Source organism: Gopherus evgoodei, chromosome 15 (genome assembly GCF_007399415.2).
Source record: "Gopherus evgoodei ecotype Sinaloan lineage chromosome 15, rGopEvg1_v1.p, whole genome shotgun sequence".
NCBI classification, from domain to species: Eukaryota; Metazoa; Chordata; order Testudines; family Testudinidae; genus Gopherus; species Gopherus evgoodei.
Window position 1 is genome coordinate 2,681,714 of NC_044336.1, and position 25,755 is coordinate 2,707,468.

Below are 25,755 nucleotides of genomic sequence, written 5' to 3' on the forward strand. Positions count from 1 at the left end.
AAGGGAAAATCGGACATTGTGTGGGACTAACCCATGTCCTCTCCTGCCAACCCCCACACATGGGGCTGGCCCGAGTCACTCGCCTGAGGACCTTCCCCCTCAAGTGGGGCTGGCCTGAGCCACTGGTTGGAGCACTCTCCTTCCCCCCTCACAACATGTGAGGTTAGCGTCACTGCTCACTCAAGCCCTGCCTGCCCCCCCCCATGCATAGCTGACATCACTGCTCACCCCCCCCACACATGTTCCTCTGCACCCCACTTTTTGACAAAGGTGGGCACTTGTCCCATTTGCTCTTGCCACCTGATCAAGTTGACGAATGACCACTTTTGGCAAAAAAGTCAGGACAGCCAAGACAAGGCTTTAAAAAGGAACTGTCCTGGCCAAAGCAGGATGTCTGATCACCCTAAAACTAAGTATTAATCTTACAGTGTCCACAAAAGACAAAAACATTTATTCTTATTCAATATAAAGGAGTGCAGAGTTCATTGTAACACAACCTTAGCTCTCACTCAAAGTAACTATTTCCATCAATAATTTCAAAACAGAAACAAAAACATTAAATATGTATACAAAAACACATAATGATCAGCTTCCAAAACAGATGCACAAACATATATTTATATTTAGTCAATATTATATGTTTTCCTGGTTAAACTTAAAAGTTTTCATAGACAGTTTACTGGGGAAAAAAACTATTATAAGTACACATTTATGTGACGTATTTCCCTCAACAGTATCACATAAGAAAATGTTAGGACTCTGAAATCAAGACCTCATGGATTTTTAGATATGCATTGTTTTTGTTAAGAATTAAAATGAGGGTATCATAATGAAACATGCTTTTATTTGTACTTGGAAAGATTAACTGATGGAAACCTGGCCCACTGAAGTGAATGACAAAACTTCTATTTACTTCAAGCAGGGCCAGAATTTTCACCCAGTATGTTTATGTTTATGTAGCCCTGTAAGATTTATGACATACCTGGCTCAATTATCTTGCTTTGTTTTAAGAGATTGTCTACACACAAGGTTTCAAACTGGATCAAACGACATTCATCTAGTTTGAAAACAATTTGCATATGTAACTCTTCTGCCAGCTGGAGTTGGCAGCAACAACGGCCGGGTTCAACATCTAGTGTTCCTTTTTAACAATACAACACAAAAACGGCTTGAGCCCCCCAACCAGTAACCTGGGACAATTACATACCACCCCCGGTGACCTCCAAGAGGCAATACTCCCCCTCTTGCAAGCACACAGGAGAGAGAAAAGGAGAGAAGTAACCCAGCATTCCTTTGGGAAAACGCCACAAGCAGGATTCATAAACATAAAACCAAGAGCAAAAGACCCTCCAGAGAGTATGTTGGGCACATTCTTTTACCTCAGGTTTCTAAGTTCAGCAACCAAAAGTTCTTTAATGTACCATTCTCTTGTTCCGTCTGCCACAACTCTTTCACAACTATCGTCCTTGATCAATGAAGACCCAGAGTTTAGAGGTGCATCTGGGTGAGCTCACCTCCCACCCTAGTGAGGAATTGGGGCACCTTGCTTGTTCTGCTATCCAGGCGCTTGCTTTGGCATCAGCTGGTCTGTCAGCAGCTACCCACTCTGTCCTGCTGGCCACTCACCGCTCCACCAGCTGTTCTACTGGCCACCCTGCTTCCAGCTCCATTCTGCCTGCCAGCACTAGTCCATTCCTCCAGCCACTTCGCTCTGACTCCTTTGAAATGTTTCAAGGTTCCACCACTTAACACAGCTTTCAGTGATTTCAGCTGTTAGTGGTGGAGCCTCACTACTAGTGTGGACTGGGCAATCTCGTGAATCAGAGACACCATTCCAAAGCAGGCCAAATGCTTATACCTGGTTATCAGTGATTTCAGCTCTGTGGTATGTAACAAGACTCCCAGTTGAGTCTTAATCAGCTCTGTTATTACACTGTGGAGAGATGCAGGGTCGAATGGTGCCTCGGATCCTTAGGCAGGGCCCACACCACCAGGTACAAGTACCTGTCCCCATCCTCTCTCAACTCCACTGGGTTTTGGCACCCACATCACCTGCCTAGCAAGTGCAGTTTAGTTGAGCATGAGTCCCTCCATCTGAGTATGCCATGCGCAGTTCTGCTGCTCTTGATTCACACAACAAGGATAATAACCCTTTAGTACCCCTGCCCCAATAACAAAGTGACTTGTGACTCGAGCTCATTCAGACTCTGCTAACATTGCAACTTATCACTGCACACTAACTGCATTTGTCTGGAATGCTGAAGTCCTCTTGCAAAGTGGATTAGGTTTGGTTCAAATTGAAATAGTTCATTTGTGTTGTATGTGTGCATATGATTGCTGTGCACCACTTTTTTCATGTTTTCAATGGCTATCCCACAGTGCTTTACAGTTCGACTATTACTGACTTGTCCATTGTGTGCACTCCCTCCATGGGGGGTCCATTTCAGGATAATACTTCTCCTTATAAAAAGTGGCACAGAGCCAGATATTGCCCCTCAATCCCATTGTATCATTATTCTGGTGATGCACCCACAATAGCATCCCAGAAGCCCCATAACATGCCTCACATCCCTACTTGGAGTGGTGCTGAGATACTTCATCTCACTGCCATATGGGGAGAGGCATTGGTTCAGGAATCTCTTGTGGGAAGGCACAGGAATAGGACCTTTTTTCGCACATTGTAAAGCAGATGTCCACAAAGGGTCACAGCCAGGACACCAGCCAGTGCCAGATAAAGAACAAACATCTCAGGAGAATGCACACTGAAATGAAGGATGAAAAGAGACAATCTGGCAGGGGACGTGTGACCTGTCCATTTTTGAAGAATTATATAGCATTCTACCCAATCACAGTACAACCTGTCCCAGGCATTACTCTGAACCTGCTGCCTGCACCTCCCCCTACCAAGCATGACCAGCTCAACCCATGGGAGGATGAGCAGAAGAATACTGGATAGGAGCTGCCCCTGAGAGCTAGGATCTCTCTGTGGGTCAGGACAACCAGCTGGAAAGCCAGTCCCAGTCTTGCTCTGCTACAAAGGACCCTCATTCCCACCCTACATCAGCTGAGCCGGATTCCTAGCCCAAAACCAAGGAGGGACCAAAGAGTCAGATCATCTGGAGGGAACGTCAGCATGTAAGTACCTATCTTTACAATGTGTTATTTATTGGTGGATGTAAGCTAGAAGTCCATGTCTTTCACTCACCCTTCACCTTGTGCTGCTTCCAAATGGCGTTTGCCAGCATGGCGCAGTCACAGTCTGTACTTCATTCCTTCTCCCACACCAGATTCAAATAGCAAAAGCATTTATTTGTACATTTAATAATTTATTGAGATAGTGCTTATAGGACAAGAAATCTGGTTAGTTTTTGTAATTTATATGAAATATAAATGCACATTGCAGGCCCAGGCAAGGCACAAACAATCATGGCTGCCCACAGGATTCAGGAGGCCTGGGGAAAAGCAGGGGAACTGCAGCACTTGTATTCACCCGGCAGCGGTCTGGATCTTTGGTGGCATTTCAGCGGCAGGGGGCCCTTCAGTCGCTCCTCGTCTTCGGCAGCACTAAAGGGCCCCCCCACCGCCGAAATGTTGCCAAAGACCCGGACTGCCGCCGCGCCAAAGCTCGTGGGGCCTGGGGCAAATTGTCCCAATTTCCCCCCACTCTGGGCAGCCCTGCAAACAATACTTACTCCCCACTGAAGTGCAAATGCCTTGAAAAATGCATATAGCTGACCATCATTGCAGGGTCCTATCTATTTTTATCTTCACTTTCTCCAAGGGAGATATAGCAGAAATTAAGACTGAGAAATTACTTGGGTTTTTGTTTGTTTGTTTTGCAAATTATAGGGAATAACCCCATGCCCATGTCCTCTCGTAGGGCTTGCAAGCCCTTTCCACTACTCCAATGCTTCTGAGGGGCCATAGTGGAGAACAACTTCACAGCATATTTCACCAGTCTATTCTTTGTCTTTTTTGAATAAGACAAGTCCTCCACCTCAGTGTAATTTAATCAAGATCAAGACATAGCACCAACCAACTTCCTCACCCCAAAATCATGAAAGCAGATACAGTAGACTGAAATCCAAAGGCACTCACCACGGTCCATACCTACCTACCATCTCTGAGTTTCCCATAAGAATGGGAAGAATCTCAGGGAGGAACAGTCACACATATTGACTAAAAAAGCTATCATGCCTTGTCTGAATATGAACAACAACCAACTTTTTTGTTGTTTTGTTCACTTCCATAGCCACAGCACCCTGAAACAGCAAGACATTCAAGGACAGGGCCTCTTTGAACTGCTAACAACCTGAGGGAAAGAAAAAGGAAGAGTTGGGATGAGATGTTTACATGTCTGAGTCACAGAGTCGAACCAGGCTGTTTGAGAGTGAAGCTTGCACATGAGGATCCAGAAGGAGGGCGAAGTTGATCTTCCAGGAGATCATGTCAATGGCCAAGGGAAAGTGTTGCTGTGGTCAAGGATAGTATCACCAAGGTGAAGGAGAGCATGGAAAAGGATGGAGATATAGCGGCAACTCGTGGATGCTATCCAGAATGCCCTTCTGATAATCTTGCTACTTCTAGGCCAGCAGGCCCTGCAGTCCCATAATTTGGGACCCAGACATCCTTCAGTCTGTGGATAATGGTGGCTACTGGCACCAGCAGCAATTCCTAACCTCTGCACCCCAAGTGCAATGCTCCCCGCGGGTCCCATTCATCTCTCAGATCCCACCTCTGGGCATCGAGAACATTTGGACTTGACATAGGTGCCGATAGTGGGTGCTCAGCACCCACCCACAGCCCCACAGATCAGATCCTCCCCCTCCCCCTCAGCAGTTCAGTGGTGTGGAGAAGGCACTGAGAAGGAGTGGGAGCAGGAAGAGGCAGGGAGGAGGTGGGGTGGGGGCAGGAAAAGGCGGGGTGGGGTGGGAGTGAGGGGGAAGGGAGAATCAAGGGCAGTGCCTGGGGTGGGGTGGGGGTCGAGCCCCTCCCCGGGAACTCAGGAAATCAGCGTCTCTGACTGCAAGTCCAGCTCTTTTCAGTCCTGCAGAGCCCCTCAGAATTTTGAGCTGAGGCACTCAGTCCCAGAACCCATGCAGATAAGAAGAGTCAGAGGCGAGGCCTATACTCACCTGTAACTGCTCCCCCTCTCCTCATTCTGTTGCACTTGGAATGTTCTTACTGTTGCATTCTAAGTTTTATGTGCACTGTTGCAGTAATTTAAGGTTTGTGTATAGTTGATTACTTTAAAAGACTGGTTTTCTAAATGTATTTCCAAACAGACATTATTTTTCCATTGCTTTGATTAACATTTTTGTATTTTTCATTGTTTCATATTAAAACCATTTACAGTACATCCATTATGGGTCATCATTGCAGTTAGCACAGAGAATCCTTTAAATATGCTAAAATAATTCATAGAGTTTTACGAGAGCATGTAGGGAACAGTAAATTTCAACCACCCACATGCAATCCCTCAGTGCTCAAAATGTCTGCATCCCAGTTCACCCCACACACAGGGTAACTTTTTCAGGCATGGCAGGCACTCAAAATGCAAACAGTAGGCATCCCTGACAGCATTCCCATGGCTGTTTATGCTTCTTGCAGGCTGTTTGAACTTCCGAGCAAGTCCCTGCACCTCAGACTCCCAACCATTGTCAGGACTTTGCCCCTTGCTCTCACAAATATTGAGCAAAACACAACATCCACCTATAATATTGGAACATTTTTTTCTGCAGTTTCCAACCTATTCCACAAACAGTGCCATCTGCCTTTCATTGTGCAGCTATAAAGCAATAATTAAAATATTGCTCCTATCCCAGCAGCTCATGTATAGCTTCATTAGCTAGGGCACCAGGCCATAAGTTGGATCTCCCAGAATAACCAGACCAGCCTCCACACCATTAATGCCCCCAGTGCTTCAGGGAGTAAACAGTCTTTCTCCATTTTATTTAAATACTAGAGAGTTCTGAAAGGTTCTAGCATGGTGGATTATACCAGATGCTGCTGCATTTATGTCTGTAAAACTGCCATGGTGGTCCACCGTTCCTTGGAGCACTATGGACAAAAACCCCTTTCTGTTTACAAATTCTGTGCTCAACTGGGGTGAGGGCAGGCAAATGTTAGGCACATGGGTTCATCAGTTACACCAAAACCAGGTTGGATACCCAGTGTATGCAAACTCATCAATAATTTCCTGAGCATTACCCATCTGCATTATCTGGTTAGACAGCACCTCATCAGTGGGATAGCAGACATGTATGAGAATGGCCCCAATAGTTTATCTCCCCACACTGAATTGGTTGGCCACAAACCAGTAACATTCTGGGGTGGCCAGCCCCCAGATGGCAATGGCAACACTACTGCTCCATGGATATGGGGCACCACACGTTGGTACACTGCCACTGCAGTTCCAGGGCCAGTTCCGCACAGATATAAAAAAAAGATAACCTTCCCCATCCTGAAGTTCTCTTGTCACTGAAGAGCTGGTCATCCCAGGTCTACAGAATGAGCCTCTCCCACCAATTCATGGTGGTTTCTTCAGCCTAGAAATGGTGCTGAACCCTTTGTAGGTGATCCAGGACCTGGTCTTCTCATTCCAACAGCTCAGATTCTCCCATTATTCTGTGTCAACCAGCTGCCATCACTGCAGATTGTACTCCTGCTGCCAGAGTTGCTGCTGCCATAAAATATTCTTCTGCTCCTGCATCATCAGCTTGTTAGTGTAATGGGTAAAGTCCAATGCTGAATTCATCCAGCTCTGAGTGCTGTAATATAGCCCACGGAAGCTCTGTATATTTTCACTGGCCCCCACAGAAGCAGGGAGCAGGAGCTTGGTTTCCCACATTTCACAGCAAAAACAATCCCTGGATGCACGCGGCTCAGTGATAAAGCAAAGGACCCTGGGATACCCCCAAGAATGCTACACCCTCAATTCGCAGCAAACTTGCACCATGTGTTCATACGATGTGAACTGAAAATAGAACAGGCATTCTGTGTGCATGCTGTTGATATGACTTACGTAATGCAAGTTATCTGATGCACATCAAAAAGCTTTGAATTAAACTCCCCAGTGTAGATACACTCTACGTGATTATGCTTTGTAAACAATGTGACATTGTCATCTACTAAACTTAGCTGGACTTTGAAACACTGTGTTTGAGTTTTGATGAATATGGAGAGGGTACATCTACCCTACCAGCTAGGGGTGGGATTCCCAGCTCACATGGATATACTTATGCAAGGTCACATTGAGCTAGTATACTAAAAATAGTAATGTAGCCATGGTAGCACAGGCAGCAGCAGCACGGGCTAGCCATCCTCCTGAACCCCCCAGGTATGAACTTGGCTGCTAGCCCATGCCACCACTGCCCATGCCACCGTGACTATATTACTATCTTTAGTGTGCTGGCTTAATGAGAGCTAGTGTGAGTAGGTCTTTGTGAGATGGGAATCTCACCTTAGCTCCAAGAACAGAGGTAGCCATAGATAGATCTGTGTCTTTTCTTGGAACACAGAGAACCCCTATACAATAATGTATCACTGAAGTATCAGAAGGTTAGCTGTGTTAGTTTGGATCTGTAAAAACAGCAAAAAGTCCTGTGGCACCTTATAGACTAACAGATGTATTGGAGCATGAGCTTTCATGGGTGAATACCCGCTTTGTCGGCGTGCATCCGATGAAGTGAGTTAGTCTATAAAGTGCCACGAATCATTGAAGTAGTTCACAAAGAAATACATTAACAATGTGACTTCTAAAATGTCTTGTTGGATTATGTCCCTGGAACTTTAATGAGGCAGAACTAGGCTAGATCACAGCACAGCCAGTCTTTGGGAACCAGAAAGCCATAGTCCCTGATACCTCCAAGCACCCACTGGGTTGGGGAACTAAACACACCTTTTATTTTCATTAAAAAAAAATGTGAATCTTCACCACTTTCCGTTGTAGAGACAGCCTTAAAAATGGAAACCAATGCAAACCAATCATTAGACTTGAAAACTTATCACTATGGGTTTCCTGAGGCTGGACTGCCCTATGAAGCCAGGCTCCTTGTATCTGGGGGCGATCCTAGCGCAATTTGTAATGTGGGTAACAGTGCCATCTGTGCACAAAAGTCCTTGTCAGGAGCATTTCAGGTGGTACCTTTCCTGTCTTCCTCTCACCCTGTGGACCCACCTCACTCCAGGAACCACAGCATCCTCTTCATGACTGGGCCCTCCAGCCAGGTCACCATCTTCCAGGGTGACCCAAGATCCTTCTATGGCATGCATGGTCCCAGGGAGTCTTCTCCAGTGCTGTCCAGCTTGTGCCATTTCTCCAGTGGCCAGTAAGGTGACCTTGGCCCTCCGTCTACTCTGGGTTCCAGTTCAGGGACCCTCAGCTCAGCAGTTCTGGGCTCTAACCTCTCAGCCCTCACTGCTCCTTCTCTGGACTGCCTCCTACTCTTCCTGCTCCCCCCACCCCCGCATTCTCTGAGAGTACCAGCTCCAAACCAACTCCTTATTCCCAGGGAGTGACTGCCCTTTCCCAGAGGCCCCTGTCTGTTGCCAGCTATCTGGCTTTATACAGGTCCCACCTGTTCCCGTACTGTTGAGCCTGTTTGCAATCAACTAGTTCCCTGCTCCCTGGCTCCTCTTCCTGTGGAGTTAATAGGCCTACCTGGCCACCTTAATCCCTTACATTCCTGTGTGGGGTGGACACCCCATCACAGGAAGTCACTTACCCTTTTTGGGATATATTATCCTTGACCTTTCATATGTGCCCAGGATCTTGTACACCCTCTCCATTGGCCCATACAGCTGACCGGCAGAGGGCAGCAGACCTCTGACCAGAAATAACTTATCATTCACATTCGTCATGCATGCTAGAGACATCAGGGAAGAACTGTAGGCATCATTTCCAAGGAAGGCTAGTGCCTATCACAGCCAGTTTCCCCAGAGGACAACAATGCCTACCTCACTGGGCCAAAAATTATCACAGTTATTTCATTTGTTTATAAAGTGCTATGATCAGTAAAGTCCATCAGGATGGTTCTGTCCCCCTTTAAGGGCTATGGACCCAATGGCTGCTAGAACCCCATTATAATTTGGCAACTACCCCTTGAAAATCATGTTATGAACTTTTGCCCCTATGTATACCCCAGTGCAGATGTCCAGATATCACTTTTCCTGCAGCAGGAGACTTTTGGTGATTCGGTGTTTCTTGCCACACTTTTCCTGACAAGCATTGGATGGAATCTACACCTACACTAATCATACCAAAGACCAATATAACAAGACCCATCCAATGCCAGTTACCTGACAGACATTGCTGTGATGAGCTTATTGGATGGTCACAGACAGAAAGAACAGGTCCATGATTACCAGGTGCATAGTAACTGCTGCCAGTTGTCCAAACAATGGACAAAAATGCTAGGCTTCATAGATACCACACGCCCAGTAATAGAGATAACAGATCTCCATAGTTACACGGTGCTCAGAGACATGTAATTAATAGATTTTAAGGCCAGGAGAGAGCATTGGATCATTTAGTCCAGTGGTTTTCAAACTTTTTTTCTGGCTATTCAGTTGAAGAAAATTGTTGTTGCCTATAACCCAGCAGAGTTGGGCATGAGGAGTTTGGGGTGTGAGAGGGGCTCAGGGCTGAGGCAGAGGGTTGGGGTGTGGGAGAGGGTCAGGGCTCTGGGCTGGGGGTGCAGGCTTTGGGGTGGGGCCAGGGATGAGGAGTTTGGGGTGCAGGAAGGGACTCTGGGTTTGCCGGGGGGGGTCAGGACTGGAGCAGGGGATTGGAGTGCAGGGTTATGGTGCAGGCGTACCTCGGGTGACTTCTGGTCATCGGTGCAATGTTAGTGCTTAGGCAGGCTTCCTACATGTCATGGCACCATGGACCATGCTGCGCAGAGTTCCTTATGGTTCTTGCCAGTAGGCACCTCCCCCTCCCCCCACCTCCCATTGGCCAGTGCTCAGGGCAGGGGCAGCTCGCATAGCCCCATGGCCCCTTCGCCTAGAATCTGGACCAACTGCTGGCCACATCCAGGGCACAGCATGGTGTCAGAACAGGTAGGGACTAGCCTGCCTTAACCGGGCAGCACCGCTGATGGGACTTTTAACGGCCAAGTTGGCAGTGCTGACCAGAGACACCGCGACCCAGTACCTTACATTCCATGACCCAGGACTAGGTCACGACCTGCAGTTTGAAAACCACTGATTTAGTCTCACCTTCTGTTGAGCACACGCCAGGGAATTTCATAATATTGAGCCCAATAGCTTGTGTTTGGCTAAAGCAGATCTTCCTAAAAGGCATCCAGTCTTGATCCCAACAATGGAACAGAAACCTAGGGAGGTCATGGAAGCGCCTTCATTGGAGGTTTTCAAAAGGAGGCTGGATAGCCATCTGTCTTGGATGGCTTAGACACAACAAATCCTGCATCTTGTCAGGGGGTTAGACTAGATGACCCTAGCAGTCTCTTCTAATCATGGTTGGTGCGTAATGGAGGCTAGGAGAGGCTAAGCCTCCCCAAACTTTGCGCTGATTGGAGAGGGTGTGGGCAGTGGTGGATTACCACATGGGCCCATGGGGCCTGTATCCAGAGGCCCTGGATAATTTGAGGTGCCTGGAAAAATATTCCTGTCTCCTTGTCCATCATGGCCAGGGGCTGGAGGAGCTCTCACTCCCTGCTGTGGCCACAGAGCTTTTCCAGTCTCAGGGCTGCAGCATGGGGATGTGGGAGGAGTAAAGGACTGAGTGAGGGGCAGGGCCTATGGGGAAGGGGCAGAGAGGGGGCAGAATGGAGGCAGAGCCATGGGAGGAAGGGGTAGAACAGGACCAGGGCTATGGGTGGAATGGGGTCAGGACCACAAGATAAGGGGCGGAATGGACTGGGGCCATGGCCATGCCCCCACTCACTGCTCTCAGCCCCTACACCCATGACCTCAGCCAGGGCAAGAGGGGACTGAGAGCTTGGTCGAGGCCATGGAGGGGGGCTGAGAGCTCAGGACCAGCTGGGGTCGAACTCTCTGCCCTGGCTGGGACTGAGACACAGCTCTTGGCCCTGGCAGGAGCTCTAAGTCTGGAGCCCCTCCCCCGACGGAAAGGGCAGAGCTACAACTGGCCTCACTGTTGACAAAATGTTGTGCCTTGTTTCTAATTTCAGTTTATCTGGCTTTAACTTCCAGCCACTAATTCTTGTTCTGCCTTCCTCCACTAGATTGAAGAGCCATTTATTATCTAGGAATTTTTCTTCCTCTGTGGGTACTGTGACAGACCCAAGCCAGTGCAGTACAGGAGTCTGGCAGAGGGAAAATATACTGGTCACTGGGTGAGTGGTTTTCTGTTCCCTGAGTGACCAGAGCAGGGGCTGCACTAGAGTAATCAGAAACCTGCTAGAACCAATTAAGGCAGACAGGCTGATTAGAACATCTGCAGCCAATCAAGGCAGGCTAATCAGGGCACCTAGGTTTAAAAAGGAGCTCACTTCAGTTTGTGGTGTGCATGTGAGGAGCTGGGAGCAAGAGGCATGAGGAGCTGAGAGGGTGAGGGTGAGGGTGAGGGTGTGCTGCTAGAGGACTAAGGAGTACAAGTGTTATCAGACACCAGGAGGAAGGTCCTGTGGTGAGGATAAAGAAGGTGTTTGGAGGAGGCCATGAGGAAGTAGCGCAGGGAGTTGTAGATGTCATGCAGCTGTTGCAGGAGGCACTATAGACAGCTGTGATCCACAGGGCCCTGGGCTGGAACCCTGAGTAGAGGGCGGACCCGGGTTCCCCCCAAACTTCCCAACTTCTGATCAGACACAGGAGGAGTTGACCCAGACTGGGTTCCACCAGAGGTGAAGATCACTGAGGTGAGCAAATCTGCCAATAAGCGCAGGACCCACCAAGGCAGAGGAGGAACTTTGTCACAGTACTTAAACACTGGGATTAAGTTACCTCTTGATTTTTTTATAAGATAAACACACTGAGCTCCTTATGTCTCACTATAACATTTTTTCCAACTCTTGAATTATTTTTATGGAAATCTGCTTCCTCTCAATTTTTTCAACATCTTCTTAAAAATATGGACACCAGAACTGAGTTCAATACAGCAGCACTGGTCTCATCAAAGCCATGTACAAAGATAAAATCAACTCCCTACTCTTAATCACAACTCCCTGTTTATACATCCAAGCATTGCATTAGCCTTCTGCCACAGTATCACACTGGGAGCTCATGTTGAGTTATTTGTTCACTTTTCTGCAGAAAAGGTACCTAGGGGTTACAGTGGATCAGAAGTTGGATATGAGTCGACAGCATGCCCTAGTTGCCAAGAAGGCTAACGGCATTTTGGGCTGTATAAGTAGGGGCATTGCCAGCAGATGGAGGGATGTGAACATCCCCCTCTATTCGACATTGGTGAGGCCTCATCTGGAGTACTGTGTCCAGTTTTGGGCCTCACACTACAAGAAGGATGTGGAAAAATTGGAAAGAGTCCAGCAGAGGGCAACAAAAATGATTAGGGGGCTGGAACACATGATTTATGAGGAGAAGCTGAGGGAACTGGGATTGTTTAGTCTGCAGAAGAGAAGAATGGCGGGGGGGGGGTGGGGAATCTGATAGCTGCTTTCAGCTACCTGAAAGAGGGTTTCAAAGAGGATGGATCTAGGCTGTTCTCAGAGGTACCAGATGACAGAACAATGAATAATGGTCTCAAGTTGTAGTGGGGGAGGGTCAGGTTGGATATTAGGAAAAACTTTTTCAGTAGGAGGGTGGTGAAGCACTGGAATGGGTTCCCTAGGGAGGTGGTGGAATCTCCTTCCTTAGAGGTTTTTAAGGTCAGGCTTGACAAAGCCCTGGCTGGGATGATTTAGTTGGGGATTGGTCCTGCTTTGAGCAGGGGGTTGGACTAGATGACCTCCTGAGGTCCCTTCCAACCCTGATATTCTATGATTCTATGACCCATAAGTCCTTTTCAGAGTCACTGCTTTCCAGGATACAACCCCCATGCTATAACCATGGCCTCCATTCTATAAATAACGGATCCCTGTGCTTACAGGCTGCCTGGAATCAGGCATGACAGTCTCCATGGTTACCGGCTGCCTGAATAATCTTTATTAAAAACTAAACATTAGTTCTCTCTCTCTCTACAGGAATATATTGCAATGGGACATTTGATCAGTTTGTTTGCTGGCCTTATTCACTTCCAGGAAATGTGTCTGTTCCTTGTCCTTCGTATTTACCCTGGCTGGAAAATGGTAATGTGATTTCTCTTTTTTTAAAAGATTCATATCAGAAATCTTCATTGCAGGAGGGAGTTGTCAGCTCAGGCTCTACTGTCCTGGAATTGCCTGGAGAACTGCTTGGGGCTATTCTGCATCACCTCCTTCCTGGCTAGTAACAAAGTCATCCCACTGCAACATGCTTTAAGCCCTGTAGGGATGAGAAGTGACCTTGCCTGTGCCCTTCCCCACCCCTTTGTTATGTTTCAGTCACTTTAAGGACAAAAAGTCACTTTGGGGTATTGACTTTTAAGAATGACTTTAAGAACCCTCCTAACTCCTTTCCCCCTAATGCTGTCATGATCCTGGCCCTTCCCCCAGCAGTTTCCTTGACCCTCAGGGAATCCTGTGGTGGTAACTGGAGACCAGGTTGTTCAAACTATGGCTCTAAATTGTGGCCCTCAAGGGTGGCTGTGGTGAGAAGAAGTGTTCCAGGATGGCCAGCCCCATAAGGGCCTGGAGGCTGAGGGCTAGTCAGCCCTGTTCAATCAGCCTTGCCTGTGCCATAATTACCTGCCTCCCTGCTTAACGGGCAGGACTAGCCATGGTCAGGTGACTGCCTGAAACACCAGTGTCTCATAAAAGGACTGAGGGAACTCAGTGTCAGTGAGGACCAGGAGTAAGTAGGGCTCCCGTGGAAGGTCCTGGAGTAGGGTCTGGAGGGACTGCAGGGAACCAGCCTTGGCGTCAGTGCTGTAGCCCAGATGGGGGTTGAGACTATGAGAAGGACTCCAGGGAAAGAGCCTGAAAGTCAGAGCTCTATCCCAGAGCCAAAGTAACTTAAAGATAACCCCAAAGGGTGTGGGAACTGGCACCAGAGGATGAAGTGAAGAAGTGTCAGAAAACCATAGTGAGAGAAACTGAGGCAGGGAGCACCTGCAGTGCCATGCTCAGCCACCATGGGGCACCAATGCCTTATGACAAGAACATTTTATTTGATTATGAACTGAAAATGTGCCTTGCACCTTTTAAACTCACCTGTTTGAACCAGCCCCGTCAATACAAGGCGGTCATATTGAGCACCACCTCCCCTGCAGCGCCAGGAGCATTCTGAGCCACAGCTGGGCCTCCCTACTGCAGCTGCTCAGCAGTGCCTCCACTGACCATTTGCTGCATTGCAGGGGTGAGAGGAGAGTATCTTTACTACTGGCTTCCAAGGAGGAGCAGGATATGAGCCTAGGGGGCCTTCCAAGGAGGAGCAGGACATGAACCTAGGGGCCTCTAGCAAAGGCCTTCCAAGGAGGAGCAGGACATGAGCCTAGGGACCTCTAGCAAAGACTACTCCCCTTCCCCACACACCCCTGGGAAGCTCAAAAGGTGGGAAAGGAGGAAAAGCTGGGACATAACAGACAGTTACGGTTCCCTGCCTGCCTGCCCCAGCAAGAGCAGCCTGCGGCTGGTTCTAATTTGCATCCATTGGCTACAGTTCCCAAAGGATCATATAGGGTAGGTTTACACTGCAATTAGACACCCACAGTTGGTCCTTGCTAGCTGACTCAGGATCACAGGGCTTGGGCTAAGGGACTGTTTAACTGTAGTGTAGATGTTCTGGCTTGGGCTGTACCCTGAGTTCTGGGACTCTTCCACCTCACAGGGTCCTAGAGACTGGGCTTCATCCAGAGCCTAAATGTCTACACTACAATTAAACAGCCCCTTAGTATGAGCCCCAGGAGCCCAAGTCAGTGTCATGGGCCAGCTGTGGGTTTTTAATGTCAGTGTAGATGTACCCATTGTGGCTTGGAATAGCTGGGGCACAGCACGATGCAACTACTTATTCTTCCAGCATCCAACATGCCCCTCCCCACTCCCTCACCTGTCCTTGTCCCTGCCCCTGCCCTTGCTCCAGGAGCTGAAGGGAATGAGGTACAAGAGTCAACTTTGCCAACTCTATGTCCACTGTAGACTCAGTTAGGCCAGGGGATACCCAGAAACAGATTTGTGGGAAGTTTCTGGTTCTTCTGCACTTCATAGCCATCTGTAAGGAAACAGAACTAGGCAGAGATCCACTTCATGACAGTGACTGCGGGCCAATAACTGTATGATTAATAACACTTGGCCCCCAAGCTGACGAAGTTTGACACCTCTGCTTTAAGGTGTTCTTGACCTTTTCAGAGGATGCCTAGAGGGCTGCTCCATTCTCACCCCGCTTCTTTCATTGCTGCACTGGCCATCGTGTTCAGGGAACAACTATTTTCCAATATGTCCCAGGCTCAGTCTTTCCCCTGGGGATGGAGGGGCCTCCTAGCATGGGTATATTTTCAAATGGCACAGGCTCCTCTGCAGCTGTATCTAGATCTTGCATGGCTCCCCACCACTGCCAACCCCAAGTGTTCAAAGATCACATCAGATGCCTAAAATCATGAGATTTAAAAGAATGACATTTTTGACTGCCTTCTGATTTCTTTCCTCATTGAGGAAAGCTGCCCGCCCCTGGTTTGTATGGGATCAGCTCACAATCAAAATTCAACCTTCAGCACACACACAAAGCTGCAACTTCTATTCACAGCTCGAAGGGACTCCACAAACCCTTCCTTATTCCTGTAGTGTGTACAGCAGCCACTCCATCACCCATTGTCACTCCCACTTGCTACACAGGCTAGGCAGATGTCCCACTCCCATTCCCTAGCCATGCTCCCAAACAGTTTTCTGCCCCCACCTGTCCCATAAATTAAGTTCCCCATATTTTTCCCTACCTCTCGTATAAGATTCTCCTTCTCCGCTACATCACATCCCCTTGCACCTCCCTCGGCCAGGTCTCCTGCTCTCCACACTCTCCTGATCATCCTTCAGCTGGGCCTCCTGCACCTCTGTGACCGGGGTCCCAGCAGGGGCCAGCTGAGGTTACTTAGATTTACCAAGCCAGCATAAAACAGCTTCTTGATTACCTCACTGGTTATTCAGAAGTCAATAACACAGTTCCCTTAAAGTGCCAGCCTCAGGCCTCCATCGAGGTACCCAAATCAAATATGATGAAGATTTCTGAAAATCTTATTTCGTCATATAAAATAAATAATTCTACCAATCCCAAAGGATCAGACACAATACCTCCCAGGTGATTGCATATCCCAGATCTTTCCCAAATACTTGCATACCGCCAATGCTTATTAACTAAACTAAAATTTATTAAAAAACAAAACAGAGAGAGTATAGTTAAAAGATTAATATACATACACACATTAATTCAATTCTTGAGGTTCAGATTCATAGCAGAGAGCTTTGTAGTTGCAAAGAGTTCTTTTAGAATTTAGTTAATAAGTTATAGTACAATGTCCAATACCTATCCAGGGTGTACCAGCTAAACTGGGATCTCTTCTTGCGACTTAAACTTCCCCTGATGAAGCTCAAGCAGCTCTGAGATAAACAGGATCAGGACCCAAGGGTCTTTTAATACAGTGTTCTAGCATCCACTTGACCACACAGTGCTGGGTAAACAATAGGCTTTTGATGTAACCTTCTGCTTCCTAAATACCATCAGTAATTAGTTACACAAATTAACAGAGAAATTTGTGCATTAGGCTGTCCATCACAAACTTCACAGACACATATAGACAATGACATTATTTCACTCAAGATTCATCTAAATGTTAATATTCCTTTTTTACATGGGTACCATTTAAAATATACACTAGGGCTGTCAAGCAATTAAAAAATTAATCACAATTAATTGCACAATTAAAAAATTAACTCTGATTAATTCTGTTAAATGCACTGTTAAACAATAATAGAATATCATTTATTTAAATATTTTTTATTTTTTTCTATATTTTCAAATATATTGATGTCAATTACAACACAGAATACAAAGTGTATAGTGCTCACTTTATATTTATTTTTGATTACAGGTATTTGCACTGTAAAAAAAAGATACTATTTTTCAATTCATCTAATACAAGTATTGTAGTTCAATCTCTTTATCATGAAATTTGAATTTACAAATATAAAATTTTAGAGTCTGCAAGTCCACTCAGTCCTACTTCTTGTTCAGCCAATCTCTCAGACAAACAAATTTGTTTATATCTTCAGGAGATAATACTGCCAGCTTCTTGTTTACAATGTCACCTGAAAGTGAGAACAGACATTTTAATGGCACTATTGTATTATATAACAGGGATAGCATTAATGATTTGCATGGTTATATTCTAATTAAACAACGTCACAGCCTTCCTCAGCCAGGCTTCCTGTTCCCAACATTCCTCTGCACCCTCCTCAGCCAGGCCTCCTGCACCTCCCTCAGCCAGGCCACCTGCTCTCCACACTGCCCTGCACCTCCTTTAGCCAGGCCTCCTGCTCCCCACACTCTCCTGCAGCTCCCTCAGCTAGGCCTCCAGCTCTCCACACTCCCCTGCACCTTCCTCAGCCAGCCCTGTTCCCCACACTGCCCTGCACCTCCTTCAGCTGGGCCTCCTGCTCCCCACACTCCCATGTGCCAATGGAGCTACACCATTTCACACCAGTCGAAGATCTGGCCCCTACATTCTGTGATGAGGCACCACAAGCTGATGTGCCAGAGCATGAGAGGATGTTTATTTAATTACTAAATCATCCTCTTTGCCCAGAGTTCTAGTGGTGGTATGAAATGTATTGCCTGTATGTAATAGGAAGGGTTCAGATTAAGAATCTAAAGGATGAAGAAAGAATGATCTGAAATGTAATTTTATCTTTTTGATGTACTCACTATATTTGCTTTTTGAAAATACTGGGTAAATTATGGGAATTTCTTTTGATAATATATTCATAAACTAAGTTTGTATGATTTTCTCCTAAATAGACATTACAAAGAAAAATCAAAGGCCAAAGCAAAGATTTCTCTAATGGGGTTTCCCTAGCTTTGTTGAAAGGGTGAAATTTGTAAAGCATATGAAAAATGAAAGATATGTCTTGATCTTTCAGACTGAAGCTCTGTTTACTTTCAGGAAGTGCAGGAAATGTATACAGAGTCTGCTTGGACCAGGGAATCTGGCAAACAGAAGAGAATTCAACAGATATTTGGCGAGATAATTCAGAGTGCTCTGAGAAGAATCACTTCACCCCACAAGTAAGTATGATGTTTTCTTTTATGCTTTAATACTTTAATCTTCTTAATCCCTTCTTGAATAATTGATCAGATGTTTCCATTGAATATCTGCAGAAGAGAGCCAGACTTATTTAGGTCATTATATGGAAACCTTTGCTTGTATTTTGAACATGGATTAGGACTGGAAAAATCCTGAGTGCTTTGGGTTCAACAAATTATCCCTAGGTCAGTTTTGGGATCACCACATTTACTGAACTCTAATATAATGAGTACAAAATGAAACTTATAGAGTAAATTACTCAGACTCAGAGAAATCCACATGCTAAAAGGAAACATACTGGGCAAAATTGCTGTGGAACTAATTGGAGTGAACATGGAACAAATTTCCCACTTCAATTCATTCTCTTCCTTCCTGAGCCTCACAGTCATTAGTGGGCAGCTGCATAAAAAGAAAAAATGGAGGCAAAATCACAAACAAACCCAACCCTTGTTGGCACTGGACTTTTGATGAGACTCTGCAGTCACCCAGCTAGGTTAGGCTATGCTAACTATGAGGAGAGGCAGAGGAAATCCAAGACAAAAGAGATCATTTAAAATTTTTAGAACTTTATAAGGGAAACCACCAAAAAGTTTCAGGAGCATAAATAATATAGAACATTGCAAAGTACTTACTCCTCATAATAATAATAAACTATGTTACCAACACATTAACCTTTGTGCGCTTGGACATGGTACTCTTCTTTACTCTGTGCAGTTAATACCAAATGCATTGTTATTATTAAGAACAAAAAGTTTATTGAACAATAGACTTGATTCTTCTCTGAAGTGACACACTTTTCAGCTCCACTCTTGCTGTCCTGTTCTTTGGTTCTCTTTGGCTTGAAGTGCCCCCTAGATTCGATGTTCCTGTGGTTATGCCTCTTTTCACTGGATTTATCCATAAGCAGGTTTCTTCACCTAGTGGACCCTCATTTGTGCATTTTGCACCTTTATTCCTTCAATGACGTTCAAAGTCATTCTCTCTGCTCACGTACTTTAGGTCCTTTGCAGGTGGGCTTCTCATTTACTGGTTTCATGGTCTGTTTTCATCTGACACAGCTTTTGATCACTTCCCTTTTTGACCAATTATCTCCTTGGTACTCTCTGTCCAGTATGTCTGTAGATTTTATTTCCCTCTACTTCCTTTCTCTAATAGTGTCTGCTCACATACCCAGGTCTGTTTTTTTCTGCTTCTCCTGTCCTGAAACCTTTCCTATTTTCCTTCTTCCACTCTTCTCACTTCCCAGGCCCCGGCTTTTAGTCTTCTGTTCTGGTGTTTTATCACCTCACCTCTGCCCTCAGCACCAGTTCATCCCCAGCTCAGCATCTTGATTCTTCTCTTTCTCTAACAGCTTTTTCCAGCCGCCCCCTTTGGGTGGATTCTGAGCCTCCTCCCCAGCTTGAGCTGCCTTCTCACTGGCTGTTTCTCTCTCTGGAACAGCATTATATGCTGCTGCATCACAGCTGCACGTGCTAGTACTAGCCTGGGTCAGGATTACTACAAATCCTGTTAATAGCAGAGAGCAGTATTATCACAGTGCAGAGTGCTTCTGTACAGTGAGCATCGTGGCTTGTGCAGTATGATCCCCAGGCTAACAACATTCAGCTTTACTCGTGACTGCACAGAAAGCTGCCTGTACAGTGATATTTTATTGTGCAGGCCAGTAACACTCATCGTTGTAGCACCCAACCTCTTGTTCACAAGATGTCCTGAAAACATTTTTATCAACCACACATAGTTTGTGCCCTTTGTACCCATTTAATATACACCTGAGTGCAGATCTTGTGGCCCATGCTGAGGACAGTGTACATTTGCACACCTCTGTAACTGTGCCTTCTTGGGCCACAACTGAGAGTGTCAAATTCAGGACTAACTGCTGAGAAATAGGGCAGAATCCCCTGAAGATTGGTGGCTACCAAACCAGCAACAAAAGTAAACTTCTGTTTCACCACACTGGCTAACAAGAAGTCATAAAGGCCATTTCCTCAGGCACTCCAGTCCTTGTGTTACCACCAAAAACACTAGACTTAGAGGTGGGTGGTTCTTTACAACCAGTCTCTTCACATAAAAGGTTCTTCTGACCCCAAAGGACCAGCCACACTCCTAGGTCAATATATGATTTAGGACTTACCCAAAAATCATTCTGATGCCAACCCTTTAGTATCTAAAATCTAAAGATTTATAGGAAGGAATAAAGGAAGGAAGGTGAGAGTTAAAATTGGTTGAAAAAATCAAATACATACAATAAATGCAAGGTTCTTGGTTCAGGCTTGTAGCAGTGATGGCATAAACTCCTGGTTTAAGTCAAATCTCTGGCTGCTTCCAAATGATCATTGGAAGGTCCTCAGTCCATTGGTAAGAATGTTCCCATTACTATAGTACATATTCCAGAGTTCTGAGCAGGAAAGAGGCAAAATGGAGATGTTTCTGGGGCCTTATATCTTCTGCCATGTGGAGGGAAATCCATTGTTTGAAACAAAGGCCTCAGCACAGCTAGTGGAAAATTACAGGTAACAAGATGGCATTTGGAGTCATGTGGGAAAGTCACATGTCCATGCATGAAGGTTTGGACACAGTAGAAGCCATTACCTGTACCTCAAACAGCATGTTTGCAGGACAGTCCATTCAGTGTAGATGGGCGTCTCCCATAGTCCATTGTCAGCTAGGTGTTTCTTGGTGAGCCACTTAATTTGAATAGTTCCTCCAAGATGTCTTGTGGGCATTACCCTAGGAGCAAACATTTGAAATCCAAGTATAAAGCCAATATTCATAACTTTAAATACAAAAATGATAAAGACATACTGATAGCATAATCATAACCAGCAAATAACAACCTTTTCATAGACATCTTACATGCCACATTTTGTCCAAGGATTTGTTGCAAATATATAACAGTGGTTGCAACAATGATCTATATGCTCATATTTTAATCAGATAACGTGACAGTCTCCATTGAGGAATTTTCTCACCATACTAAGCACAGTGTGATTCAGAGAACAGGTGATAGGGCTAAGTGTAAAGAAACCAAGGATCTACTTCCAGCACAATTTCTGCCCTGCTGTGTGATGGTGGAGAAGTCATGTCATTTTTCTGTGCCTCCGTTTCCCCTTCCAAGCTTGGTTCATGTTTTCCAATAGTAGATGGCACTCTAATCTGACAGAACCAGATCTATTTGTAGATATATCTGAAACTAGACTGTGTCTGAGAGATCTGTTGTGCACTACTGTCCTCACATTATACTGATTTTCCAAGGTCTCAAATTTGGGTCAGAGAGGAGGGTGTCAAACCTACTAGTACTACACAACAGATTTTCCAGTGTGGCCTTGGTGGATTTTTGCTTCCCAAAGGCTGTGTGAGGCATCAGCGGATCATCCTGCTATTCCTGAACCTGCTAAGGCTGCCACAGTGTGTACTAATCAGTGGTTTGACCATTGGTCTACATGTCTGCAGTCACCCATGCAGTTCTCAAATACTGGCTGCACTGCAGTTTTCACTGATCCAAGCAGCTCTGTCACAGCTTTTTGGAAAACAAGCTGCTTGGCAATTCCCACTGTTGATCTTCTTCAGCCATCAATTCCCAGAAGCCTTAACCCTCCACTTTTGAGTCAAAAAGCAAGTCAAATTTCAGCATCTTTGCATGGTCAGCATTGAGTAACCAGAGGCAGGGAAGGTGCATCTGTTGTGTATTTGGTTGTCATGGTTTTTGTTCCTATGGCAACTAAATTAGATTATTAGGGGATAGCCCAGCCAGCTTCGGCCGGTTAGGTGAGCTCCGTGTCTGTAAATAAATGGTAGCTCTGTTAGCTATCTGCTGTCTGGCCTCAAGTGATTTCTTCCTAAACCGGCTGACCCCAAGGATATAACAAGTGGCGACGAGGATGAGATCCCGGAGCTGCCCCAGCAACAGAAGGAAGTAGAAGTCAAGGTAAAGAACAAATAGACAAACAAAAACTGCTTGTTTGCACTGACTGTGAAAGTGAAACTAAAAATCATGACTGCTCTGACCGGGCCACTGGAACCTTTTGTTGAGAATCTAGTCCAATGGCCTGTGTATACTGAGCAACAAAAACTGTTCTGAAGACGTATACGGGAGAAGCTGTGCCCATGTTGGGCACTATTGATGTTAAGGTGGAGCTCAGTGGACAGGCTGTTAAATTGCCACTGTTTGTGGTGAGAGGTAATTACCCAGCCTTAATGGGTAGGTCTTGGCTTGGGAAGATTCAGCTGAACTGGGCAGAAGGGCACCGGATGACTAAAGAAGAAACCAGTCTAACCCCTATACTAAGGAAACATGCTGCTGGTTTTGGAGAGGATTTGGGAAGTATGAAGGGAATCACTGTGACATTGAACATTAAACCTGACAGTCCACCAAAATATCTGAAAGCCTAAACTGTGCCATATGCCATCAGACCAAAAGTTGAAGCAGACCTGGAGCACCTGGTCACCAATGGAGTCCTAATACCAGTTACCCATAGCCCATGGGCCACTCCTATCATTCCAATAGTGAAGAAAGATGGCTTCCTCTGGATTTGCGGTGATTTTAAAGTCACTGTCAAACCAGTGTTATGTGCAGAGCAATACCCGCTTCCCCGCATCGATGACCTCTTCGCAAGCCTGGCTGGGGGAAAAAGTTCAATAAGATTGATCTGAGTCAAGCATATTTACAGATGCATGTCGATGAAAAGTCCCAAGAGCTGTTGACTATTGTGACTTATAAGGGGCTTTATCGATACTGTCGCCTACCCTTCAGAATAACGTCTGCTCCCGCCCTGTTCCAGAGGGCTACGGACCAGATCTTGTGTGGCTTGGGAGGAGTTCAGTGCTATCTGGATGATATCCTGGTCACTGGAAGGAATGAAGAGGATCACTTAAAGAATTTAGAGGCTACCCTACAAAGACTGGAAGAGTATGGCCTCTCAAGGTTGCCTTTGCCAGTCAAACATCAAGATAGTGCCCAAAAGGAAATCATCTACTTTGAACAGGTAGAGAATACACCCATCACTCCTACTCAAATAAAGAAGGCAACTCGCGTTGACCCAATATTGTCCCAAGTTATGGACCTGGTGATGCATGGAAAATCTCGACAAACCTCTCCGGTTTCACCCAACCTTGTTACCTACATGTCCAGGAGGACCGAGTTATCGGTCCAATCTGGTTGTTTGTTGTGGGGGAGACGTATCATTATTCCACCAGCACTGAGATCACAGATGTTAGAACAGCTACATTCTGGTCACTGTGGAATAGTGTGCATGAAGGAAATTACATGAAGCAATTTTTGGTGGCCTGGATTGGACAGTGCTATTGAAGAGAAGGCAAAAGCTTGTATGTCATGTCAGGGTGTGAGGAATGCACCCCAGTAGGCACCCCTACACCCACGGGACTGTCCTGAAAACCCTTGGCAACGTATTCACGTTGACTTCGCTGGCCCCCTTGAAGGGAGCATGTTCTTGGTGGCAGCAGATGCCCATTCTAAATGGCCAGAAGTCTCTGTAATGCAGTCCACTACTGCAGAGAATACTATCCAAAAACTACGGGGACTCTTTAGTCGTTTCAGTCTGCCAGAACAACTTGTGAGCGACAACAGACTGCAGTTCATCTCAGGAGTTTCAAAATTTTATGAAGGCAAATGGGATACACCACATCACTTCAGCATCATATCATCCATCCACCAATGGATTAGCTGAAAGATTTGTGCAGACAATGAAAAACACTTTGAAATCAGCAAGGGGACAACACTCCATTCAAAAGCGTCTGGATACTTTCATACTTTCCTACAGAAACATATCTCATACTATGACCAAGGCATCCCCGGCCTTTCTAATGATGGGACTACAGCTGCGCACTTGCTTTGATCTGCTGAAACCTTCTGAACCCTGACAAATTGTGTAACGTCAGCAGCAATATTAAGTCATCAGACAGGCACTCAGAGCAAAAGACCAAACCTTTAGCTCGGGACAGCCAGTTTTGGCTCGGAATTATACTTCTGGAGCTAAATGAGTCCCTGCCATGATCATCACTCAAACAGGAGCTGTTTCCTACACAGTTCAGATTACAGAGAATCTTACCTGGCGGCAATAGGTAGATCAGCTGTTGCCAGGTCATACCAGTCCTCAGGACACATCTGCAGTTGAGTGGTCTGAGTTCACCTCTTCTCGTGAGACACCGAATCACGAATAACCTGTTCCTGACTGTTCTCCTCCATTACTGCTGGCGGCTGAGATACCCCTTTGCCCAGCACGAGCTGATACCATCTCCTCATCTGTTCATGTTGCAGACCCTGAGCCCATGGTACTTTCGGGTGCAACAACACCAGAAGTTCGCCGTAATCCACCTAGAGACAGAAGGCCTCCTCATCGGCTGGATCTTTAGCTAGAGCGAATCCACGGTTATGAAGCAAAATAATCCCCAAGGTTTAGCCGGGAATGGAGGTAGTCTACCCTCCTTCTCTAGTCTAGTGTGTGTTTTATTGAGGGGATGTTCTTATTGCGGGGGAGGAATATGTTGTGTATTTGGTTGTCATGGTTTTTGTCCCTCTGGCAACTGAGTTAGATTATTAGGGGATAGCCCAGCCAGCTTCGGCCAGTTACGTGAGCTCCATGTCTGTAAATAAATGGTAGCTTTGTTAGCTGTCTGCTATCTGGCCTCTAGTGATTTCTTCCTAAACTGGCTGCCCCCAGGGATATAACAGTATTGAAGGGTGCTGAGGTTGTTGGCTGATTTGATTGCGCAGCCATTGGCCATTAGCTTTGAAAAATCATGGTGATCGGGGGAGGTCCCGGATGATTAGAAAAAGGCAAATATAGTGCCCATCTTTAAAAAGGGGAAGAAGGAGATTCTGAGGAACTCTAGACTGATTAGTCTCACCTCAGTCCCTGTGAAAATCATGGAGCAGGTCTTCAAGGAATCCATTTTGAAGCACTTGGAGGAGAGGAAGGTGGTCAGGAACAGTCAGCATGGATTCACCAAAGACAAGTCATGCCTGACCAACTGGATTGCCTTCTATGATGAGATAACTGGCTCTGTGGATATGGGGAAAACAGTGGTCATCATAATCAGTAACTCCTCACTTAACGTCCTCTCGCTTAATGTTGTTTTGATCTTACGTCCCTGCTCAGTTACAGAATATGCTCCACTTAAAGTTGTGCAATGCTTCGCTATAATGTTGTTTGCTACCTGCTTTGTCCACAGCTGGCAGCCCCCCTATCAGCTCCTCTATGCCCCCCACCTGCTAGCAGACCATGTGGATCAGCGCCTTTCCCCTCCTTACCCCAACTCCTGCCCAAGGCAATCAGCTGACTTTCAGTGTTCAGGAGGGATGGGGGAGGAGCAAGGACTCAGTGTGCAGGCTCCCCGTCCCTCTCCTGCCCCCCAAACATTGAGGAAGCGGGGAGGAGCGATTGCTGGGGACAGGAGGCAAGAGAGGGAGGAGGAGGAGCAAGGACAGGGTG

General features: G+C 46.1%; 1 protein-coding gene across 1 annotated transcript in view; it reads left to right on the plus strand.

Annotated features, from left to right (window-relative positions):
* GLP2R (glucagon like peptide 2 receptor) overlaps positions 1 to 25,755 on the plus strand; it is a 134,674-nt gene that overhangs the window by 11,921 nt on the left and 96,998 nt on the right. The window contains exons 3-4 of the mRNA XM_030534870.1: positions 13,125 to 13,229; positions 18,167 to 18,288. Coding sequence (XP_030390730.1) covers positions 13,125 to 13,229; positions 18,167 to 18,288 — 227 coding nt within the window. The remainder of the gene's footprint in view (positions 1 to 13,124; positions 13,230 to 18,166; positions 18,289 to 25,755) is intronic.